Source organism: Salvelinus fontinalis, chromosome 36 (assembly GCF_029448725.1).
Source record: "Salvelinus fontinalis isolate EN_2023a chromosome 36, ASM2944872v1, whole genome shotgun sequence".
Classification (NCBI taxonomy): Eukaryota; Metazoa; Chordata; class Actinopteri; order Salmoniformes; family Salmonidae; genus Salvelinus; species Salvelinus fontinalis.
The window spans coordinates 24,558,389-24,583,818 of NC_074700.1; the positions used below are offsets into that span (position 1 = coordinate 24,558,389).

Sequence of the window (25,430 nt, forward strand, 5' to 3'; positions counted from 1 at the left end):
CGGCGGTTGGTTGTTGTTTTCGGATGAGTTTGGAAGGAGGGGGTGGAGGGCTGATTTAGAGGGGGGGTAGAGTAGTTGGAGGTACGGACTGTGTGTGACCCTAGGAGGGGTGGTAGCGTAGGGGGGGCGGCGGGTTCAGGGCAAGGTGGAGATTGGCGGGTGAGGGGAGGGAGGGGTGGGGGATATGAGAGGCCAGTCACTCACACAGTAGAGAGCCATCCACAAATACCTGTATCACTATCATTCATTATGTCATCCACAAATACCTGTATCACTATCATTCATTATGTCATCCACAAATACCTGTATCACTATCATTCATTATGTCATCCACAAATACCTGTATCACTATCATTCATTATGCCATCCACAAATACCTGTATCACTATCATTCATTACGCCATCCACAAATACCTGTATCACTATCATTCATTATGTCATCCACAAATACCTGTATCACTATCATTCATTATGCCATCCACAAATACCTGTATCACTATCATTCATTATGTCATCCACAAATACCTGTATCACTATCATTCATTATGCCATCCACAAATACCTGTATCACTATCATTCATTATGTCATCCACAAATACCTGTATCACTATCATTCATTATGCCATCCACAAATACCTGTATCACTATCATTCATTATGTCATCCACAAATACCTGTATCACTATCATTCATTATGTCATCCACAAATACCTGTATCACTATCATTCATTATGCCATCCACAAATACCTGTATCACTATCATTCATTATGTCATCCACAAATACCTGTATCACTATCATTCATTATGTCATCCACAAATACCTGTATCACTATCATTCATTATGCCATCCACAAATACCTGTATCACTATCATTCATTATGTCATCCACAAATACCTGTATCACTATCATTCATTATGTCATCCACAAATACCTATATCACTATCATTCATTATGTCATCCACAAATACCTGTATCACTATCATTCATTATGTCATCCACAAATACCTGTATCACTATCATTCATTATGTCATCCACAGCTGACAGTACAGCTGCTGGTTATTAGCATCACCACAAGCAGAGGGACATCAGTTTGACCAGATGGAGGCAAGTCAACATCAGTCCCAGCATTGACTCATATCACCAGTGAACATTAACCGCTCACCTCCTCCAGTGTTCTGTGTTTTGGACCCCCCCCCCCCCCTACCTCAGTCTCCTCCTCCCCCCTCCTCCCCCTCGTCTCCCAACCCTCCTGCTCCTGTCTGTGTTACCTTTTCTCCTTTGTAGATAGTGGTAATAGATGAGCCTACTAGAGGCTCGTCGCCGGGCACGCCTCGAGGTCCGGGTGGACCCGTGATGCCCTGGTGATTCAGAGGAGAACACTTGTCAGTCAGTCGTTATCAGCCAATCAGACCGGAGGATGAGGAGGTTGGAATGTTGAGAGGCAAGGGAAGGGGGGGGGGGGGTAAAGATAGAAAGAGAGGGATGTGGAGAGAGAAAGAGAGAGAAAGGACCAGCGAGAGAGGGGGAATAAGGAGGGATGAAGAAAGAGAGGGATGTGGGAGAAATAGGACACGCGGGAAAGAGAGAGAAATGGAGAACAAATTAAAGAAAAAAAGAGTGTTCGGGGATGTGATAAAAGAAGAAGACAGTGAGGAAAAGAGAAAGATGAGAGATTCAAAGCGAAAGAGTGAGAAGTAGGGGATGAGATAGTAGGGGATTGAATATCAGAAGAAAGAGAGAAAGGAGTGAACGAGAGACAGAGAAACAGAGGGAGAAAAAGAGAGAGCTGGGCTACATTAACTTTCTATAAAGGGAAATAAAGCCACACAGGAAGTAGGAGCAAGTGATTCCAGCACCAATCACAGACCACGACATGCCCGCCCACCCACATGACAGTTTAGAGATTATATGGTTGGAAATATATAGTACAGTGCATTTTACTGGGGGAATATCATACAATATAGTAGGAATATTATTAGTTGGTAATGTTATAGATATGCTACATGTAATTGTCTGTTTTTACCAATTAAAGGTAGTCTTATTACAGACAATACATAAATCAAATTATGGGGGTGATGGAAAGTTCCAGAATAATCTCTGAGCTGCCATCCAACAGTAAGGAAACATGTTGTTTTTGTAATGGTACAGGACAACTGTACTCCATCCAATAACATTTTAGATCTCGATAATTTTTAAATCAGATTTGTTACGAGTTCAGATTCAGAATAAGAAACAAAATGGTCGCCTCCGTAGGGCTCCAGTCGTCCCAGTGGCAGCACTGTCATGCAATAATAAACACAACAGGGGTAAACTGTAACACCATTCAAGACAAGGTGATATTTTAATAATTTACATTTACATTTAAGTCATTTAGCAGACGCTCTTATCCAGAGCGACTTACAAATTGTTGAGATGGAACAAACCAGAGGGGGCTAGTGAGGGGAGGATAGCTCCTAATAATGACTGAAATGGACTGAACGGCAGCTACAGGTGAAGTCAGAAGTGTACATAAAACTTAGCCGAATACATTTAAACTCGACAAAACTATAGCTTGTTAACAAGAAATTTGTGGAGTGGTTGAAAAACGAGTTTTAATGACTCCAACCTAAGTGTATGTAAACTTCCAACTTCCACTGTATTATCTAACACATGATAGTGATACCATTCCATTTATTCCATTCCAGGCATCCTCCTATATCTCCACCCACCAGCCTCCACTGATACTGGTGAAGTTTTGAGGTAGATGTGTCAGTGGAAAAACTAGAGAGAAGTGGGGGATGAGGGAGGAGGTTAGGAGAGATGGAAGGAGGGGTGGAGGTCCTGTTTCATTGGAGAAAGGTAGGGAGAGATGGAAGGGGGGGGGGGTGGAGGTCCTGTTTCATTGGAGAAAGGTAGGGAGAGATGGAAGGAGGGGGGTGGAGGTCCTGTTTCATTGGAGAAAGGTAGGGAGAGATGGAAGGGGGGGGGGGGGGTGGAGGTCCTGTTTCATTGGAGAAAGGTGGGGAGAGATGGAAGGAGGGGTGGAGGTCCTGTTTCATTGGAGAAAGGTGGGGAGAGATGGAAGGAGGGGTGGAGGTCCTGTTTCATTGGAGAAAGGTGGGGAGAGATGGAAGGAGGGGTGGAGGTCCTGTTTCATTGGAGAAAGGTAGGGAGAGATGGAGGGGGGGGGGGTGGAGGTCCTGTTTCATTGGAGAAAGGTAGGGAGAGATAGAAGGAGGGGTGGAGGTCCTGTTTCATTGGAGAAAGGTGGGGAGAGATGGAAGGGGGGGTGGAGGTCCTGTTTCATTGGAGAAAGGTGGGGAGAGATGGAAGGAGGGGTGGAGGTCCTGTTTCATTGGAGAAAGGTGGGGAGAGATGGAAGGGGGGGGGTGGAGGTCCTGTTTCATTGGAGAAAGGTGGGGAGAGATGGAAGGGGGGGGGGGTGGAGGTCCTGTTTCATTGGAGAAAGGTGGGGAGAGATAGAAGGAGGGGTGGAGGTCCTGTTTCATTGGAGAAAGGTAGGGAGATATGGAAGGGGGGGGGGGTGGAGGTCCTGTTTCATTGGAGAAAGGTGGGGAGAGATAGAAGGAGGGGTGGAGGTCCTGTTTCATTGGAGAAAGGTAGGGAGAGATGGAAGGGGGGGGTGGAGGTCCTGTTTCATTGGAGAAAGGTGGGGAGAGATGGAAGGAGGGGTGGAGGTCCTGTTTCATTGGAGAAAGGTGGGGAGAGATGGAAGGAGGGGTGGAGGTCCTGTTTCATTGGAGAAAGGTGGGGAGAGATGGAAGGAGGGGTGGAGGTCCTGTTTCATTGGAGAAAGGTGGGGAGAGATGGAGGGGGGGGGGGTGGAGGTCCTGTTTCATTGGAGAAAGGTAGGGAGAGATAGAAGGAGGGGTGGAGGTCCTGTTTCATTGGAGAAAGGTGGGGAGAGATGGAAGGGGGGGGTGGAGGTCCTGTTTCATTGGAGAAAGGTGGGGAGAGATGGAAGGAGGGGTGGAGGTCCTGTTTCATTGGAGAAAGGTGGGGAGAGATGGAAGGGGGGGGTGGAGGTCCTGTTTCATTGGAGAAAGGTGGGGAGAGATGGAAGGGGGGGGGGGGGTCCTGTTTCATTGGAGAAAGGTGGGGAGAGATGGAAGGGGGGGGGGTGGAGGTCCTGTTTCATTGGAGAAAGGTGGGGAGAGATAGAAGGAGGGGTGGAGGTCCTGTTTCATTGGAGAAAGGTAGGGAGATATGGAAGGGGGGGGGGTGGAGGTCCTGTTTCATTGGAGAAAGGTGGGGAGAGATGGAAGGAGGGGTGGAGGTCCTGTTTCATTGGAGAAAGGTAGGGAGAGATGGAAGGGGGGGGTGGAGGTCCTGTTTCATTGGAGAAAGGTGGGGAGAGATGGAAGGAGGGGTGGAGGTCCTGTTTCATTGGAGAAAGGTAGGGAGAGATGGAAGGGGGGGGTGGAGGTCCTGTTTCATTGGAGAAAGGTAGGGAGAGATGGAAGGGGGGGGGGGGGGGGGGAGGTCCTGTTTCATTGGAGAAAGGTGGGGAGAGATGGAAGGAGGGGTGGAGGTCCTGTTTCATTGGAGAAAGGTGGGGAGAGTGGAGGGGGGGGGGGTGGAGGTCCTGTTTCATTGGAGAAAGGTAGGGAGAGATAGAAGGAGGGGTGGAGGTCCTGTTTCATTGGAGAAAGGTGGGGAGAGATGGAAGGGGGGGGTGGAGGTCCTGTTTCATTGGAGAAAGGTGGGGAGAGATGGAAGGGGGGGGTGGAGGTCCTGTTTCATTGGAGAAAGGTGGGGAGAGATGGAAGGGGGGGGGGGGGTGGAGGTCCTGTTTCATTGGAGAAAGGTGGGGAGAGATGGAAGGAGGGGGGTGGAGGTCCTGTTTCATTGGAGAAAGGTGGGGAGAGATAGAAGGAGGGGTGGAGGTCCTGTTTCATTGGAGAAAGGTAGGGAGATATGGAAGGGGGGGGGGGGGGTGGAGGTCCTGTTTCATTGGAGAAAGGTGGGGAGAGATGGAAGGAGGGGTGGAGGTCCTGTTTCATTGGAGAAAGGTGGGGAGAGATGGAAGGAGGGGTGGAGGTCCTGTTTCATTGGAGAAAGGTGGGGAGAGATGGAAGGAGGGGTGGAGGTCCTGTTTCATTGGAGAAAGGTAGGGAGAGATGGAGGGGGGGGGGTGGAGGTCCTGTTTCATTGGAGAAAGGTAGGGAGAGATAGAAGGAGGGGTGGAGGTCCTGTTTCATTGGAGAAAGGTGGGGAGAGATGGAAGGGGGGGGTGGAGGTCCTGTTTCATTGGAGAAAGGTGGGGAGAGATGGAAGGAGGGGTGGAGGTCCTGTTTCATTGGAGAAAGGTGGGGAGATATGGAAGGGGGGGGTGGAGGTCCTGTTTCATTGGAGAAAGGTGGGGAGAGATGGAAGGGGGGGGGGGTGGAGGTCCTGTTTCAATGGAGAAAGGTGGGGAGAGATGGAAGGGGGGGGGGGTGGAGGTCCTGTTTCATTGGAGAAAGGTGGGGAGAGATAGAAGGAGGGGTGGAGGTCCTGTTTCATTGGAGAAAGGTAGGGAGAGATGGAAGGGGGGGGTGGAGGTCCTGTTTCATTGGAGAAAGGTGGGGAGAGATGGAAGGAGGGGTGGAGGTCCTGTTTCATTGGAGAAAGGTGGGGAGAGATGGAAGGAGGGGTGGAGGTCCTGTTTCATTGGAGAAAGGTGGGGAGAGATGGAAGGAGGGGTGGAGGTCCTGTTTCATTGGAGAAAGGTGGGGAGAGATGGAGGGGGGGGTGGAGGTCCTGTTTCATTGGAGAAAGGTAGGGAGAGATAGAAGGAGGGGTGGAGGTCCTGTTTCATTGGAGAAAGGTGGGGAGAGATGGAAGGGGGGGGTGGAGGTCCTGTTTCATTGGAGAAAGGTGGGGAGAGATGGAAGGAGGGGTGGAGGTCCTGTTTCATTGGAGAAAGGTGGGGAGAGATGGAAGGGGGGGGTGGAGGTCCTGTTTCATTGGAGAAAGGTGGGGAGAGATGGAAGGGGGGGGGGGGGGGGGGTCCTGTTTCATTGGAGAAAGGTGGGGAGAGATGGAAGGGGGGGGGGGGGTGGAGGTCCTGTTTCATTGGAGAAAGGTGGGGAGAGATAGAAGGAGGGGTGGAGGTCCTGTTTCATTGGAGAAAGGTAGGGAGATATGGAAGGGGGGGGTGGAGGTCCTGTTTCATTGGAGAAAGGTGGGGAGAGATGGAAGGAGGGGTGGAGGTCCTGTTTCATTGGAGAAAGGTAGGGAGAGATGGAAGGGGGGGGTGGAGGTCCTGTTTCATTGGAGAAAGGTGGGGAGAGATGGAAGGAGGGGTGGAGGTCCTGTTTCATTGGAGAAAGGTAGGGAGAGATGGAAGGGGGGGGTGGAGGTCCTGTTTCATTGGAGAAAGGTAGGGAGAGATGGAAGGGGGGGGGGGGGGGGTGGAGGTCCTGTTTCATTGGAGAAAGGTGGGGAGAGATGGAAGGAGGGGTGGAGGTCCTGTTTCATTGGAGAAAGGTGGGGAGAGTGGAGGGGGGGGTGGAGGTCCTGTTTCATTGGAGAAAGGTAGGGAGAGATAGAAGGAGGGGTGGAGGTCCTGTTTCATTGGAGAAAGGTGGGGAGAGATGGAAGGGGGGGGTGGAGGTCCTGTTTCATTGGAGAAAGGTGGGGAGAGATGGAAGGGGGGGGTGGAGGTCCTGTTTCATTGGAGAAAGGTGGGGAGAGATGGAAGGGGGGGGGGGGGTGGAGGTCCTGTTTCATTGGAGAAAGGTGGGGAGAGATGGAAGGGGGGGGGGTGGAGGTCCTGTTTCATTGGAGAAAGGTGGGGAGAGATAGAAGGAGGGGTGGAGGTCCTGTTTCATTGGAGAAAGGTAGGGAGATATGGAAGGGGGGGGGGGGGGTGGAGGTCCTGTTTCATTGGAGAAAGGTGGGGAGAGATGGAAGGAGGGGTGGAGGTCCTGTTTCATTGGAGAAAGGTGGGGAGAGATGGAAGGAGGGGTGGAGGTCCTGTTTCATTGGAGAAAGGTGGGGAGAGATGGAAGGAGGGGTGGAGGTCCTGTTTCATTGGAGAAAGGTAGGGAGAGATGGAGGGGGGGGGGGTGGAGGTCCTGTTTCATTGGAGAAAGGTAGGGAGAGATAGAAGGAGGGGTGGAGGTCCTGTTTCATTGGAGAAAGGTGGGGAGAGATGGAAGGGGGGGGTGGAGGTCCTGTTTCATTGGAGAAAGGTGGGGAGAGATGGAAGGAGGGGTGGAGGTCCTGTTTCATTGGAGAAAGGTGGGGAGAGATGGAAGGGGGGGGTGGAGGTCCTGTTTCATTGGAGAAAGGTGGGGAGAGATGGAAGGGGGGGGGGGTGGAGGTCCTGTTTCATTGGAGAAAGGTGGGGAGAGATGGAAGGGGGGGGGGGTGGAGGTCCTGTTTCATTGGAGAAAGGTGGGGAGAGATAGAAGGAGGGGTGGAGGTCCTGTTTCATTGGAGAAAGGTAGGGAGAGATGGAAGGGGGGGGTGGAGGTCCTGTTTCATTGGAGAAAGGTGGGGAGAGATGGAAGGAGGGGTGGAGGTCCTGTTTCATTGGAGAAAGGTGGGGAGAGATGGAAGGAGGGGTGGAGGTCCTGTTTCATTGGAGAAAGGTGGGGAGAGATGGAAGGAGGGGTGGAGGTCCTGTTTCATTGGAGAAAGGTGGGGAGAGATGGAGGGGGGGGGGGTGGAGGTCCTGTTTCATTGGAGAAAGGTAGGGAGAGATAGAAGGAGGGGTGGAGGTCCTGTTTCATTGGAGAAAGGTGGGGAGAGATGGAAGGAGGGGTGGAGGTCCTGTTTCATTGGAGAAAGGTGGGGAGAGATGGAAGGGGGGGGTGGAGGTCCTGTTTCATTGGAGAAAGGTGGGGAGAGATGGAAGGGGGGGGGGTGGAGGTCCTGTTTCATTGGAGAAAGGTGGGGAGAGATGGAAGGGGGGGGGGGGTGGAGGTCCTGTTTCATTGGAGAAAGGTGGGGAGAGATAGAAGGAGGGGTGGAGGTCCTGTTTCATTGGAGAAAGGTAGGGAGATATGGAAGGGGGGGGGGGGGTGGAGGTCCTGTTTCATTGGAGAAAGGTGGGGAGAGATGGAAGGAGGGGTGGAGGTCCTGTTTCATTGGAGAAAGGTAGGGAGAGATGGAAGGGGGGGGTGGAGGTCCTGTTTCATTGGAGAAAGGTGGGGAGAGATGGAAGGAGGGGTGGAGGTCCTGTTTCATTGGAGAAAGGTGGGGAGAGTGGAGGGGGGGGGGGGTGGAGGTCCTGTTTCATTGGAGAAAGGTAGGGAGAGATAGAAGGAGGGGTGGAGGTCCTGTTTCATTGGAGAAAGGTGGGGAGAGATGGAAGGGGGGGGTGGAGGTCCTGTTTCATTGGAGAAAGGTGGGGAGAGATGGAAGGAGGGGTGGAGGTCCTGTTTCATTGGAGAAAGGTGGGGAGAGATGGAAGGGGGGGGGTGGAGGTCCTGTTTCATTGGAGAAAGGTGGGGAGAGATGGAAGGGGGGGGGGTGGAGGTCCTGTTTCATTGGAGAAAGGTGGGGAGAGATGGAAGGGGGGGGTGGAGGTCCTGTTTCATTGGAGAAAGGTGGGGAGAGATAGAAGGAGGGGTGGAGGTCCTGTTTCATTGGAGAAAGGTAGGGAGATATGGAAGGGGGGGGGGGTGGAGGTCCTGTTTCATTGGAGAAAGGTGGGGAGAGATGGAAGGAGGGGTGGAGGTCCTGTTTCATTGGAGAAAGGTAGGGAGAGATGGAAGGGGGGGGTGGAGGTCCTGTTTCATTGGAGAAAGGTAGGGAGAGATGGAAGGAGGGGGGTGGAGGTCCTGTTTCATTGGAGAAAGGTAGGGAGAGATGGAAGGGGGGGGGGGGGTGGAGGTCCTGTTTCATTGGAGAAAGGTGGGGAGAGATGGAAGGAGGGGTGGAGGTCCTGTTTCATTGGAGAAAGGTAGGGAGAGATGGAGGGGGGGGGGGGGTGGAGGTCCTGTTTCATTGGAGAAAGGTAGGGAGAGATAGAAGGAGGGGTGGAGGTCCTGTTTCATTGGAGAAAGGTGGGGAGAGATGGAAGGGGGGGGTGGAGGTCCTGTTTCATTGGAGAAAGGTGGGGAGAGATGGAAGGAGGGGTGGAGGTCCTGTTTCATTGGAGAAAGGTGGGGAGAGATGGAAGGGGGGGGGTGGAGGTCCTGTTTCATTGGAGAAAGGTGGGGAGAGATGGAAGGGGGGGGGGGTGGAGGTCCTGTTTCATTGGAGAAAGGTGGGGAGAGATGGAAGGGGGGGGGGGTGGAGGTCCTGTTTCATTGGAGAAAGGTGGGGAGAGATAGAAGGAGGGGTGGAGGTCCTGTTTCATTGGAGAAAGGTAGGGAGAGATGGAAGGGGGGGGTGGAGGTCCTGTTTCATTGGAGAAAGGTGGGGAGAGATGGAAGGAGGGGTGGAGGTCCTGTTTCATTGGAGAAAGGTGGGGAGAGATGGAAGGAGGGGTGGAGGTCCTGTTTCATTGGAGAAAGGTGGGGAGAGATGGAAGGAGGGGTGGAGGTCCTGTATCATTGGAGAAAGGTGGGGAGAGATGGAGGGGGGGGGGTGGAGGTCCTGTTTCATTGGAGAAAGGTAGGGAGAGATAGAAGGAGGGGTGGAGGTCCTGTTTCATTGGAGAAAGGTGGGGAGAGATGGAAGGGGGGGGTGGAGGTCCTGTTTCATTGGAGAAAGGTGGGGAGAGATGGAAGGAGGGGTGGAGGTCCTGTTTCATTGGAAAAAGGTGGGGAGAGATGGAAGGGGGGGGTGGAGGTCCTGTTTCATTGGAGAAAGGTGGGGAGAGATGGAAGGGGGGGGGGGTGGAGGTCCTGTTTCATTGGAGAAAGGTGGGGAGAGATGGAAGGGGGGGGGGGGGGTGGAGGTCCTGTTTCATTGGAGAAAGGTGGGGAGAGATAGAAGGAGGGGTGGAGGTCCTGTTTCATTGGAGAAAGGTAGGGAGATATGGAAGGGGGGGGGGGGGTGGAGGTCCTGTTTCATTGGAGAAAGGTGGGGAGAGATGGAAGGAGGGGTGGAGGTCCTGTTTCATTGGAGAAAGGTAGGGAGAGATGGAAGGGGGGGGTGGAGGTCCTGTTTCATTGGAGAAAGGTGGGGAGAGATGGAAGGAGGGGTGGAGGTCCTGTTTCATTGGAGAAAGGTGGGGAGAGTGGAGGGGGGGGGGGTGGAGGTCCTGTTTCATTGGAGAAAGGTAGGGAGAGATAGAAGGAGGGGTGGAGGTCCTGTTTCATTGGAGAAAGGTGGGGAGAGATGGAAGGGGGGGGTGGAGGTCCTGTTTCATTGGAGAAAGGTGGGGAGAGATGGAAGGAGGGGTGGAGGTCCTGTTTCATTGGAGAAAGGTGGGGAGAGATGGAAGGGGGGGGGGTGGAGGTCCTGTTTCATTGGAGAAAGGTGGGGAGAGATGGAAGGGGGGGGGGGGGTGGAGGTCCTGTTTCATTGGAGAAAGGTGGGGAGAGATGGAAGGGGGGGGGTGGAGGTCCTGTTTCATTGGAGAAAGGTGGGGAGAGATAGAAGGAGGGGTGGAGGTCCTGTTTCATTGGAGAAAGGTAGGGAGATATGGAAGGGGGGGGGGTGGAGGTCCTGTTTCATTGGAGAAAGGTGGGGAGAGATGGAAGGAGGGGTGGAGGTCCTGTTTCATTGGAGAAAGGTAGGGAGAGATGGAAGGGGGGGGGGTGGAGGTCCTGTTTCATTGGAGAAAGGTAGGGAGAGATGGAAGGAGGGGGGTGGAGGTCCTGTTTCATTGGAGAAAGGTAGGGAGAGATGGAAGGGGGGGGGGGGGGTGGTGGTCCTGTTTCATTGGAGAAAGGTGGGGAGAGATGGAAGGAGGGGTGGAGGTCCTGTTTCATTGGAGAAAGGTGGGGAGAGATGGAAGGAGGGGTGGAGGTCCTGTTTCATTGGAGAAAGGTGGGGAGAGATGGGGGGGGGGGGGGGGGTGGAGGTCCTTTTACATTGGAGAAAGGTGGGGAGAGATGGAAGGGGGGGGGTGGAGGTCCTGTTTCATTGGAGAAAGGTGGGGAGAGATGGAAGGGGGTTGAATAGAGGGGAAGAGGATGTGTCAAACCATCACCAAGATAGATGACATGCACACAGAGGTCAGACAGACAACCACAATCCTGCATTTCAACCACACACACACACACACACACACACACACACACACACACACACACACACACACACACACACACACACACACACACACACACACACACACACACACACACACACACACACACACACACACACACACACACAACACACGACAGGAAAGGTTACTGATTCAGAAGTGTATCCCAAATGGCAGCCTGTTCCCAGGGCCCATAGGGCTGTAGTCAAAAGTGGTGCACTATATTGGGTATCACATGGGAAGCAACTGATGTCATATTTCTAAAGTCTAAATCTAGCTACACGTTTCCATTCTTAAGTGTGTTCATGGTTGAGTGGAAAGAGTGAATAGGAAGCTAAAATGTAATAAACTGATATAAGAAATCAATTACTGTATCAATCGATCAGTGATAAGAAGGGATACAGTGGAGGTTACTTCTAGTTGTAACGGTGTGTACAATCTATCGGAAATGCCCTCAACAATTAACAGGTAAACTAAGTACACTAGGTAGAATAGGAGGGGTCGTGTTATTTTGTAACGATGAGTACCTTATCTCCTGGCTCCCCCCGGAAGCCTAGGCTGGGGCTCCCCTGGAAAACAAGAGTGGGTATTGCATTTGGAAAACATGGGCCTACATGGGGCAGGCATTATAACAGCATGAGTGTAACGGTATGAAGTCTACAATCTCGATGTAAGTCTACTGAAGCCAAAGTTTCTAATAGGGACTAAATACATATCATGTATCTCAATAAACCTAGACTAAAAGGAAAGAAAGAAATACATTTAAAATGTTCACATGTTAGTCATTTAGCAGACGCTGACAGTTAGTGCATTCATCTTCAGATAGCTAGGTGATAGATAGGTGGGACAACCACATATAACAGGCATAGAAAGTACCTCAATAACATAGCTGTCAGTAGAGTCAGAGCTAGAAGGGTGGGTCGGTCAGGGTGGGGGGGTGGGTTGGGGGGTGGGGGGGGGGTCAAGTGAGGTGCTGACCTGTTTCACCCTCTACAACTACTGTGATTATTATTATTTGACCATGCTGGTCATCTATGAACATTTGAACATCTTGGCCATGTACTGTTACAATCTCCACCCGGCACAGCCAGAAGAGGATTGGCCACCCCTCAGAGCCTGGTTCCTCTCTAGGTTTCTTCCTACATTCCTACCTTTCTAGGGAGTTTTTCCTAGCCACCGTGCTTCTACACCTGCATTGCTTGCTGTTTGGGGTTTCAGGCTGGGTTTATGTACAGTACTTTGTGACATCAGGGGATGTAAAAAGGGCTTTATAAATACATTTGATTGATTGATTGAAGTGAAAGTGCTGGTTGGTTAAGAGTACATACATATATATATTTTGTGTGTGTGGGGGGGGGGGATTTAAGATACTGTTAGAAGAGAGAGAGGGTTTGGGTGGAGGTGAGGAGGAGGAGGATTATTTAAGATACTGTTTGGAGAGAAAGGGTTTGGGTGGAGGTGAGGAGGAGGAGGATTTAAGATACTGTTTGAAGAGAAAAAGGGTTTCAGATGTTTTCAGAAGATGGGCAGAAAGAAAGAAAGTCGCACCCTTTACAATTGAATTAAACCTAATAACCAACGTTTGTTGAGAGCATCCTGTACAGTGCCTTCGGAAAGTATACAGACCCCTTGACTTATTCCACATTTGGTTACGTTACAGTCTTATTTTTTACTCAGCAATCTACACACAATACACCATAATGACAAAGTGAAAACAGGTTTTTAGACATTTTTGCAAATGTATTAAAAATAGACAGGATAACCTTATTTACATAAGTATCCAGACCCTTTGCTATGATACTCGAAATTGAGCTCAGGTGCATCCTGTTTCCATTGATCATCCTTGAGATGTTTCTACAACTTGAATGGAGTCCACCTGTGGTAAATTCAACTGATTGGACATGATTTGGAAAGGCACACACCTGTCTATATAAGGTCTTACAGTTCACAGTGCATGTCAGAGCAAAAACCAAGCAATGAGGTCGAAGGAATTGTCCGTAGAGCTCCGAAACAGGATTGTGTCGCGACACAGATCTGGGGGAAGTGTACCAAAACATTTCTGCATCATTGAAGGTCCCCAAGAACACAGTGGCCTCGATCATTCTTAAATGGAAGAAGTTTGGAACCACCAAGACTCTTCCTAGAGCTGGCCACCTGGCCAAACTGAGCAATCGGGGGAGAAGGGCCATGGTCAGGGAGGTGACCAAGAACCCGTTGGTCACTCTGACAGAGCTCTAGATTTTCTCTGTGGAGATGAGAGAACCTTCCAGAAGGACAATCATCTCTGCAGCACTCCACCAATCAGGCCTTTATGGTAGAGTGGCCTAGACGGAAGCCACTCCTCAGTAAAAGGCACATAACAGCCCGCTTGGAGTTTGCCAAAAGGCACCTAAAGACTCTCAGACCATGAGAAACAAAATTCTCTGGTCTGATGAAACCAAGTTTGAACTCTTTGGCCTGAATGCCAAGCGTCACGTCTGGAGGAAACCTGCACCATCCCTACAGTGAATCATGGTGGTGACAGCATCATGCTGTGGGGATGATGTTCAGCGGCAGGGACTGGGAGACTAGTCAGAATTGAGGCAAAGATGAACAGAGCAAAGTACAGAGAGATCCTTGATGAAAACGTGCTCCAGAAGGAAATGACCCTAAGCACACAGCTAAGACAAAGCAGGAGTGGCTTCGGGACAACTCTCCAAATGTCCTTGAGTGGCCCAGCCAGAGCCCAGGCCTTAAACCCGAACAAACCTGAAAATAGCTGTGCAGCAACGCTCCCCATCCATCCTGACAGAGCTTGAGAGGATCTGCAGAGAAGAATGGGAGTGACTCCCTAAAAACAGGTGTGCCAAACTCATACCCAAGGAGACTTGATGATGTAATCGCTGCCAAAGGTGCTTCAACAAAGTACTGAGTAAAGGGTCTGAATACTTATGTAAATGTGATATTTCAGTTTTTGTCTTTATAAATTGGCAACAATTTCTAAAATCCTTTTTTTTGCTTTATCATTACGGGGTATTGTGTGGAGATAAATTAGATTATTATAAAAAATAAAATAAATAAGTCTGTAATGTAATAAAATGTGGAAAAAACTCAAGGGGTCTCAATACTTTCCGAAGGCACTATATGTAGATCATGCAAATGTCTTTCTTTCTTTCTCTACACTTTGCTTTTCATTAGTCAGCACCTCTACACATATTTGTGGGTGTGTGTCAGCTAATGCTTTTACTATACAATAATCCTAGAATAAGCCATATAATAAGCAATCTACATTAATTAACAACAAAAGCAACATTACGCAAACGGCTTTCAGTTCTTCAGAGCATACACTGCCCACTCTCTGTTTGGTGTTGTCATTACACAGAGGTCAGGTGTCTAGTGTGGTCCAGTACTCTGAGGTCAGAGGTCAGAGGTCAGGTGTCTAGTTGTCCAGTAGTCTGAGGTCAGAGGTCAGGTGTCTAGTTGTCCAGCACTCTGAGGTCAGAGGTCAGGTGTCTAGTGTCCAGTACTCTGAGGTCAGAGGTCAGGTGTCTAGTGTCCAGTACTCTGAGGTCAGAGGTCAGGTGTCTAGTTGTCCAGTAGTCTGAGGTCAGAGGTCAGGTGTCTAGTTGTCCAGTACTCTGAGGTCAGAGGTCAGGTGTCTAGTTGTCCAGCACTCTGAGGTCAGAGGTCAGGTGTCTAGTGTCCAGTACTCTGAGGTCAGAGGTCAGGTGTCTAGTTGTCTAATAGTCTGAGGTCAGAGGTCAGGTGTCTAGTTGTCCAGTACTCTGAGATCAGAGGTCAGAGGTCAGGTGTCTAGTTGTGCAGTACTCTGAGGTCAGAGGTCAGGTGTCTAGTTGTGCAGTACTCTGAGGTCAGAGGTCAGGTGTCTAGTTGTCTAATAGTCTGAGGTCAGAGGTCAGGTGTCTAGTGTCCAGTACTCTGAGGTCAGAGGTCAGGTGTCTAGTTGTCTAATAGTCTGAGGTCAGAGGTCAGGTGTCTAGTTGTCCAGTACTCTGAGATCAGAGGTCAGAGGTCAGGTGTCTAGTTGTGCAGTACTCTGAGGTCAGAGGTCAGGTGTCTAGTTGTCCAATAGTCTGAGGTCAGAGGTCAGGTGTCTAGTTGTCCAGTAGTCTGAGGTCAGAGGTCAGGTGTCTAGTTGTCCAGTACTCTGAGGTCAGAGGTCAGGTGTCTAGTTGTCCAATAGTCTGAGGTCAGAGGTCAGGTGTCTAGTTGTCCAGTAGTCTGAGGTCAGAGGTCAGGTGTCTAGTTGTCCAGCACTCTGAGGTCAGAGGTCAGGTGTCTAGTGTCCAGTACTCTGAGGTCAGAGGTCAGGTGTCTAGTTGTCTAATAGTCTGAGGTCAGAGGTCAGAGGTCAGGTGCCTAGTTGTCCAGTAGTCTGAGGTCAGAGGTCAGGTGTCTAGTTGTCCAGTACTCTGAGGTCAGAGGTCAGGTGTCTAGTTGTCCAGCACTCTGAGGTCAGAGGTCAGGTGTCTAGTGTCCAGTACTCTGAGGTCAGAGGTCAGGTGTCTAGTTGTCTAATAGTCTGAGGTCAGAGGTCAGGTGTCTAGTTGTCCAGTACTCTGAGATCAGAGGTCAGAGGTCAGGTGTCTAGTTGTGCAGTACTCTGAGGTCAGAGGTCAGGTGTCTAGTTGTGCAGTACTCTGAGGTCAGAGGTCAGGTGTCTAGTTGTCTAATAGTCTGAGGTCAGAGGTCAGGTGTCTAGTGTCCAGTACTCTGAGGTCAGAGGTCAGGTGTCTAGTTGTCTAATAGTCTGAGGTCAGAGGTCAGGTGTCTAGTTGTCCAGTACTCTGAGATCAGAGGTCAGAGGTCAGGTGTCTAGTTGTGCAGTACTCTGAGGTCAGAGGTCAGGTGTCTAGTTGTCCAATAGTCTGAGGTCAGAGGTCAGGTGTCTAGTTGTCCAGTAGTCTGAGGTCAGAGGTCAGGTGTCTAGTTGTCCAGTACTCTGAGGTCAGAGGTCAGGTGTCTAGTTGTCCAATAGTCTGAGGTCAGAGGTCAGGTGTCTAGTTGTCCAGTAGTCTGAGGTCAGAGGTCAGGTGTCTAGTTGTCCAGCACTCTGAGGTCAGAGGTCAGGTGTCTAGTGTCCAGTACTCTGAGGTCAGAGGTCAGGTGTCTAGTTGTCTAATAGTCTGAGGTCAGAGGTCAGGTGTCTAGTTGTCCAGTACTTACTACAGGACCAGGGGGACCGGGGGGACCTGGATTACCCTGGAGAAGAACACAACACAAATACAAGAAGTCAGTCAGGAATAAACAGACAATAAGACAAGTATGTTCCCCAAAGTCACTAGCTTTAGTCATATGAATTAATGTCTAGATTAAACATGACACGTCACCAGCTTTAGTCATATGAATTAATGTCTAGATTAAACATGACAAGTCACTAGCTTTAGTCATATGAATTAATGTCTAGATTAAACATGACAAATCACCAGCTTTAGTCATATGAATGAATGTCTAGATTAAACATGACAAGTCACTAGCTTTAGTCATATGAACTCAAGTCTAGATTAAACATGACAAGTCACCAGCTTTAGTCATATGAATGAATGTCTAGATTAAACATGACAAATCACCAGCTTTAGTCATATGAATGAATGTCTAGATTAAACATGACAAGTCACTAGCTTTAGTCATATTAATTAATATCTAGATGTGATGGTTGTCATGACACTGCTTGGGATAAAGTAGCTTCTGTAGAATATGTGTGTGTCTATCTGCCTGTCTATGTGTGTGTGTGGTTCTGTGTGTGTATCTGTCTATGTGTGTGTGTGTGTGTGGCTCTGTGTGTGTATCTGTCTATGTGTGTGTGTGTGTGGCTCTGTGTGTGTATCTGTCTATGTGTGTGTATGTGTGGCTCTGTGTGTGTATCTGTCTATGTGTGTGTGTGTGGTTCTGTGTGTGTATCTGTCTATGTGTGTGTGTGTGTGGCTCTGTGTGTGTATCTGTCTATGTGTGTGTGTGTGTGTGTGTGTGTGTGTGTGTGTGTGTGTGTGTGTGTGTGTGTGTGTGTGTGTGTGTGTGTGTGTGTTTCTGTGTGTGTATCTGTCTATGTGTGTGGTTGTGTGTGGTTCTGTGTGTGTATCTGTCTATGTGTGTGTATGTGTGGCTCTGTGTGTGTATCTGTCTATGTGTGTGTGTGTGGTTCTGTGTGTGTATCTGTCTATGTGTGTGTGTGTGTGGCTCTGTGTGTGTATCTGTCTATGTGTGTGTGTGTGTGTGTGTGTGTGTGTGTGTGTGTGTGTGTGTGTGTGTGTGTGTGTGTGTGTGTGTGTATCTGTCTATGTGTGTGGTTGTGTGTGGTTCTGTGTGTGTATCTGTCTATGTGTGTGGTTGTGTGTGGTTCTGTGTGTGTATCTGTCTATGTGTGTGGTTGTGTGTGTACGTACAAGGAATCCATCAGGACCCCTGGGGCCCGTGTCACCAGGCTTTCCTTTAGGACCTCCAGGACCCTGAGAAGAGAAACAGAACGCAGAGTGACGGGTCAGGAACACAGAACACATAGAACAGGGTCAGGAACACATAGAACCGTGTCAGAAACACATAGAACCGTGCCAGGAACACATAGAACCGTGTCAGGAACACAGAACACATAGAACCATGTCAGGAACACAGAACACATAGAACAGGGTCAGGAACACAGAACACATAGAACAGGGTCAGGAACACAGAACAAATAGAACAGGGTCAGGAACACAGAACAAATAGAACAGGGTCAGGAACACAGAACACATAGAACAGGGTCAGGAACACAGAACAAATAGAACAGGGTCAGGAACACAGAACAAATAGAACAGGGTCAGGAACACAGAACAAATAGAACAGGGTCAGGAACACAGAACACATAGAACAGGGTCAGGAACACAGAACAAATAGAACAGGGTCAGGAACACAGAACACATAGAACAGGGTCAGGAACACAGAACAAATAGAACAGGGTCAGGAACACAGAACACATAGAACAGGGTCAGGAACACAGAACACATAGAACAGGGTCAGGAACACAGAACACATAGAACAGGGTCAGGAACACAGAACACATAGAACAGGGTCAGGAACACAGAACAAATAGAACAGGGTCAGGAACACAGAACACATAGAACAGGGTCAGGAACACAGAACACATAGAACAGGGTCAGGAACACAGAACAAATAGAACAGGGTCAGGAACACAGAACAAATAGAACAGGGTCAGGAACACAGAACAAATAGAACAGGGTCAGGAACACAGAACACATAGAACAGGGTCAGGAACACAGAACAAATAGAACAGGGTCAGGAACACAGAACACATAGAACAGGGTCAGGAACACAGAACAAATAGAACCGTGTCAGGAACACAGAACAAATAGAACAGGGTCAGGAACACAGAACACATAGAACAGGGTCAGGAACACAGAACAAATAGAACAGGGTCAGGAACACAGAACACATAGAACAGGGTCAGGAACACATAGAACCGTGTCAGGAACACAGAACACATAGAACAGGGTCAGGAACACATAGAACCGTGTCAGGAACACAGAACACATAGAACCCGGGTCAGATACACAGAACACATAGAAACCTTTAGAACCGGGTCAGGAACACACCAAGTTATTAATTACACCACATATAAATAATGAAACATAGTATAATGATGTCTAGGAATTAGTTGCCTTACAGGTACACCGTCCAGTCCAGGCAAACCAGGAGCTCCCTGTCAGGAGACAAGAGCAACTGAGTTAAACAACAGGCCTTGCTGCATTATAAACATACATGTAGATTTAGGGAAGTGAGGGAGGAGACGGGGGAGGCAGGGAGGGTGTTTCAGGTAAGACCGATCTCAATGGATGGCACAGGAGGATGTCATAGCAACAACATTATCCCCCTTCCTCTAAACAATCTCCAGGATAGGACGAGAGGAAAGGAGGCGGAGAGGCACGGAGGTCAAACATTTCCTTATAACATTCTTCTGTGTGTGTGTGTGTGTGTGTGTGTGTGTGTGTGTGTGTGTGTGTGTGTGTGTGTGTGTGTGTGTGTATACGTTACCCCTTTGGTTCCAACATATACAGGTTCTCCCTTCTGCCCTTGAGGACCCTTAGGCCCCTGAGAGAGAGAGAGAGAGACAGAGAGCGAAATTGGTGTGAAACAGGGAAGGAACTCAGGCGGTATGCTAATTTGGTATAGTGCAGACCTAACTCACTCTATTAAATTAATCAAAACAGGAACATTTTACATTTGGCTAGAAATTTAAAAGGAAATTATTTAAAAAGAGAAAAATATCCTCCTGTGTACTACCTACAGTATATACCCCCCACTAGAATCCCATACTTTAATGAAGACAGCTTCTCCATCCTGGAGGAGGAAATCTGTAATTTCCGGGCCCAGGGACATGTACTAGTCTGTGGCGACCTAAATGCCAGAACTGGACAAGAACCTGACAGCATCAGCACACAGGGGGACAAACACCTACCTGGGGGTGACAGCATTCCCTCCCCCATATGCCCCCCCTAGACACAACTACGACAACATAACCAACATAAACGGGTCACAACTCCCGCAGCTCTGTCCCATGCTGGGTATGTACATAGTTAATGGTAGGCTTCGAGGGGACTCCTATGGTAGGTACACCTATAGCTCATCTCTTGGCAGTAGTACTGTAGACTACTTTATCACTGACCTCAACCCTCAACTTCGAGGAGATGTAAAATGGCGCCGAAAGAGATGGCTGACTCGCTTCTAGTCCTTAGGAAACTTTGCAGTATCTCGTTTTTTTAAATGTATTTTTTCTTACATTGTTAACCCATAAAATTGTATGTGTTATTACATACACCTGGGAAGAACTATTGGATATCAGAGCGGCGGTAACTTACCGGCATTACGACCAGGTATACGACTTTCCCGAAGCGGATGCTTTGTTCGCACCTCCCAGGGCTATTTAACTGATTTCAGAGGCCGACGCAAAACAACGCCGGCGGTAAAGAGGGATTCGGAGGGGTCTTCTGGTCAGACTTAGGAGGCGCGCACGCCACCCACCGCTTCCAAGTATTTTACTTGCTAATGTTCAGTCCCTGTATAACAAAGTTGGAGAGATCAGGGCTCTCCTTCCAGAGAAACAACAGGGATTGTTACATACTCTGTTTCATGGAAACATGGCTCACTCGGGATATACTGACGGAGTCGGTCCAGCCATCTGGATTCTCAGTTCATCGTGCTAACAGGAATGAACATCTCCCCGGGAAGAAAAAGGGCGGGGTTGTATGTTTCATGATTAACGACTCATGGTGTTATTGTAATAACATATAGGAACTCAAGTCCTTTTGTTCAACCAACCTAGAATACCTCACAATCAAATGCAGACTGTATTATCATCCAAGAGAATTCTCTTTGGTTATTGTCACAGCCGTGTATATCCCCCCTCAAGCCGATACCACGACTGCCCTCAAGGACATTCACTGGACTTTATGCAAACTGGAAACCATATATCCAGAGGCTGCATTTATTGTAGTTGGGGACTTTAACAAAGCACATTTGAGGAAAAGGCTACCTAAATTCTATCAGCATATTGACTGTAGCACTGTAGCAAACACTGGACCATTGTTATTCCATCTTCCGGGATGCATACAAGGCCCTCCCCCGCCCTCCTTTCAACAAATCTTAACACGACTCCATTTTGATCCTCCCTTCCTATAGGCAGAAACTCAAACAGGAAGTACCTGTGCTAAGGACTATTCAACACCTGTCTGACCAATTGGAATCCACGCTTCAAGATTGTTTTGATCACGTGGGCTGGGATATGTTCCGGGTCTTCAGAGAATAATATCGATGTATATACCGAGACGTTTACTGAGTTATCATGAAGCGTATAGAAGATGTTGTACCCACTGTGACTATTAAAACCTACCCAAACCAGACACTGTGGATAGATGGCAGCATTCGCGCAAAACTGAAAGCGTGAACCACTGCATTTAACCCATGTAAGGTAACTGGGAATATGGCAGAATACAAACAGAGTAGTAATTCCCTCCACAAGGCAATTAAACAGGCAACACATCAGCATAGAGACAAAGTGGAGTCGCAGTTCATCAGACATATGTGGCAGGGTCTACAGACAATCACGGACTACAAAAGGAAAACCAGCCACGTTGCGGAAATTGAGTCTCGCTTCCGGACAAGCCAAACACGTTATTTTCCCGCTAGCAAGGACTGTGGGCTCTCCATCTCCATGGCCGACATGAGGATTACATTTAAAAATGTTAACCCTCGCAAGGCTGCCGGCCCAGACGGCATCCCTAGCCGCGTCCTCAGAGCATGCGCAGATCAGCTGGCTGCGGTGTTTACGGATATATGCAATCTCTCCCTATCCCAGTCTGCTGTCCCCATATGCTTCAAGAGGGCCACCATTGTTCCTGTACCCGAGAATGCAAAGGTAACTGAACCAAATGCCTATCGCCCCGTAGCACTCACTTCTGTCATCATGAAGTGCTTTGAGAGACTAGTCAAGGATCATATCACCTCCACCCTACCTGACACCCTAGACCCACTTCAATTTGCTTACCGCCCAAATAGGTCCACAGACGATGCAATCGCCATAACACTGCACACTGCCCTATCCCATCTGGACAAGAGGAATAACTAAGTCAGAATGCTGTTCATTGACTCTGGCTCAGCATTCAACACCAAAGTACCCTCCAAACTGATCATTAAGCTCGAGGCCCTGGGTCTGAAACCCAGGGCCTCGTGTTTTCTAAGCCATCAAAAGGAACATAAAATTCAACATCCCAATTAGGATCTGGCTTAAAATACTTGATTCAGTTATATAACCCATTGCCCTTTATTGTTCTGAGGTCTGGTGTCCGCCCACCAACCAAGAATTCACAAATTGGGACAAACACCAAATTGAGACTCTGCAGGCAAATTCTGCTAAAATATTATCCGCGTACAACATAAAACACCAAATAATGCATGCAGAGTAGAATTAGGCCGATACCCGCTAGTTATCAAAATCCAGAAAAGAAACGTTAAATTCTACAACCACTTAAAAGGAAACGATTCCCAAACCTTCCATAACAAAGCCATCACCTACAGAGAGATGAACCTGGCAGAATACCTGACCACTGTGACTGACCCACAATTAAGGAAATCTTTGACTATGTACAGACTCAGTGAGCATAGCCTTGCTATTGAGAAATGTAGCTGTAGGCAGACCTGGCTCTCAAGAGAAGACAGGCTATGTGCACACTGCACACAAAATGAGGTGGAAACTGAGCTGCACTTCCTAACCTCCTGACAAATGTATGACCATATTAGAGAGACATATTTCCCTCAGATTACACAGATCCACAAAGAATTAGAAAACAAACCCAATCTTGATAAACTCCCATATCTACTGGGTGAAATTCCACAGTGTGCCATCACAGCAGCACATCACAGCAGCAAGATTTGTGACCTATTGCCACCAGAAAAGGGCAACCAGTGAAGAACAAACACCATTGTAAATACAACCCATATTTATGTTTATTTATTTTAACTTGTGTGCTTTAACCATTTGTACATTGTTACAACACTGCATATATATAATATGACATTTGTAATGTCTTTATTGTTTTGAAACTTCTGTATGTGTAATGTTTACTGTTCATTTTTATTGTTTATTTGACTTTTGTATATTATCTACCTCACTTGCTTTGGCAATGTTAACACATGTTTCCCATGCCAATAAAGCCCCTTGAATTGAATTGAATTGAATTGAGAAAGAGAGAGAGAGAGAGAGAGAGAGAGAGAGAGAGAGAGAGAGAGAGAGAGAGAGAGAGAGAGAGAGAGAGAGAGAGAGAGAGAGAGAGAGAGAGAGAGAGAGAGAGAGAGAGAGAAGAGAGAGAGAGATAGAGAGAGAGAGAGAGAGAGAGAGAGAGAGAGAGAGAGAGAGAGAGAGAGAGAGAGAGAGAGAGAGAGAGAGAGAGAGAGAGAGAGAGAGAGACACTGTGTCGTATTGAAGCCAGTAACACCCGGCAGCCGGCTCACACTATGCAGAGTTGCCCCTCAGTCAACAACCATTTGGTTACCAGGCCCCCGTTGTAACCGTGTGGCTACTACCCGTTGCTAGACAACTGACTCTTGTTACAGTGACATTGGTACTGATGTTGATGATTGATGTTACTTACAGAGAATCCAGTTAGGTCCAACAAACACTAAACTACATGACTCTTATTACAGAACTGATATTCCACAATAACGTTAACATCGGACATTTAGCAGACGCTTTTATCCAAAGCCACTTACAGTCATACGTAAATGCACATTACGTAGGGTAGTCCCAGGATTCAAACCCACTATCCTGGTGTCGCAAGTTCAGTGCTCTACAGAGGACCACCAATGTTGCATTCCCGGTTAAAGGAAGAGGGTTATTTTTAGCTATTGTAAAGAGAAACTCGACCGTATAAAGCATTAACATCACAAAGAGGTTTATTTCCAACATGACAGCAGATACAACATAGCCGGTTCAAGCTGAGTCCATCTGCACCCTCTCAAAGGAAGCACACCTGAATATCTGGGCCAACAACCAATGAGGGCCTGTCCATAAAAGTATGCGCATCCAATCAGATACATATTTCCAATGTCACACACTGAGCATGTGCATACCCTTTTAACCAGGTGTGCATAATAACATGGTGCTTATCTCTAGAACACTACAACCTACATGTACAGATGATGATAATAGTAGATAATAGACAGTGTAGAGGTTACTCACAGGGAGTCCTGAAGCTCCAGGTATTCCTCCGTCTAGAGCTCTGGGACCCGGGTCTCCCTGGGTACCGTTACATCCATCAAACCCTGGTAGACCCCTGCCACCGTCCTGACCTGGGTGACCCTGGGGTGAGAGAGAAACGGTTAGGTTGTGTGTGTGTGTTTTATTTGTTTTATTTAACCTTTATTTAACCAGGTCGGCCAGTTGAGAACAAGTTCTCATTTACAACTGCGACCTGGCCAAGAATAAAGCAAAGCAGTTTGACACATACAACAACACAGAGTTACACATGGAGTAAAACAAACATACAGTCAATAATTCAGTAGAAAAACAAGTATATATAATGTGAGCAAATGAGGTGAGATAAGGGAGGTAAAGGCAAAAAAATACAAGGTAAATACAATATAGCAAGTAAAACACTGGAATGGTAGATTTGCAGTGGAAGAATGTGCAAAGTAGAGATATAAATAATGGGGTGCAAAGGAGCAAAATAAATAAATAAATACAGTAGGGGAAGAGGTAGTTGTTTGGGCTAAATTATAAATGGGCTATGTACAGGTGCAGTAATCTGTGAGCTGCTCTGACAGCTGGTGCTTAAAGCTAGTGAGGGAGATAAGTGTTTCCAGTTTCAGAGATTTTTGTAGTTCATTCCAGTCATTGGCAGAAGAGAACTGGAAGGAGAGGCGGCCAAATGAAGAATTGGTTTTGGGGGTGACCAGAGAGATATACCTGCTGGAGAGCGTGCTACAGGTGGGTGCTGCTATGGTGACCAGCGAGCTGAGATAAGGGGGGACTTTACCTAGCAGCGTCTTGTAGATGACCTGGAGCCAGTGGGTTTGGCGACGAGTATGAAGCGAGGGCCAGCCAACGAGAGCGTACAGGTCGCAGTGGTGGGTAGTATATGGGGCTTTGGTGACAAAACGGATGGCACTGTGATAGACTGCATCCAATTTATTGAGTAGGGTATTGGAGGCGATTTTGTAAATGACATTGCCGAAATCGAGGATCGGTAGGATGGTCAGTTTTACAAGGGTATGTTTGGCAGCATGAGTGAAATAGGCTTTGTTGCGAAATAGGAAGCAATTCTAGATTTAACTTTGGATTGGAGATGTTTGATGTGAGTCTGGAAGGAGAGTTTACAGTCTAACCAGACACCTATGTATTTGTAGTTGTCCACAAATTCTAAGTCAGAACCGTCCAGAGTAGTGATGTTGGACGGACAGGCGGGTAGGTGCAGGCAGCAATCGGTTGAAGAGCATGCATTTAGTTTTACTTGTATTTAAGAGAAATTGGAGGCCACGGAAGGAGAGTTGTATGGCATTGCAGCTCGTCTGGAGGGTTGTTAACACAGTGTCCAAAGAAGGGCCAGAAGTATACAGAATGGTGACATCTGCGTAGAGGTGGATCAGAGACTCACCAGCAGCAAGAGCGACATCATTGATGTATACAGAGAAGAGAGTCGGTCCAAGAATTGAACCCTGTGGCACCCCCAGAGAGACTGCCAGAGGCCCGGACAACAGGCCCTCCCATTTGACACACTGAACTCTATCAGAGAAGTAGTTGGTGAACCAGGCGAGGCAATCATTTGAGAAACCAAGGCTATCGAGTC

The 25,430-nt window shown here is 48.4% G+C and overlaps 1 protein-coding gene across 2 annotated transcripts in view; it reads right to left on the reverse strand.

The window, feature by feature from the left end:
* LOC129835506 (collagen alpha-6(IV) chain-like) overlaps positions 1 to 25,430 on the reverse strand; it is a 243,804-nt gene that overhangs the window by 42,714 nt on the left and 175,660 nt on the right. For both annotated transcript variants that reach the window (XM_055901163.1, XM_055901162.1), the window contains exons 6-12: positions 23,825 to 23,944; positions 19,126 to 19,182; positions 18,758 to 18,793; positions 17,484 to 17,546; positions 16,267 to 16,302; positions 11,628 to 11,669; positions 1,271 to 1,360 (exon numbers count right to left, since the gene is read on the reverse strand). In XM_055901163.1, the coding sequence (XP_055757138.1) occupies positions 1,271 to 1,360; positions 11,628 to 11,669; positions 16,267 to 16,302; positions 17,484 to 17,546; positions 18,758 to 18,793; positions 19,126 to 19,182; positions 23,825 to 23,944 (444 nt within the window). The remainder of the gene's footprint in view (positions 1 to 1,270; positions 1,361 to 11,627; positions 11,670 to 16,266; positions 16,303 to 17,483; positions 17,547 to 18,757; positions 18,794 to 19,125; positions 19,183 to 23,824; positions 23,945 to 25,430) is intronic.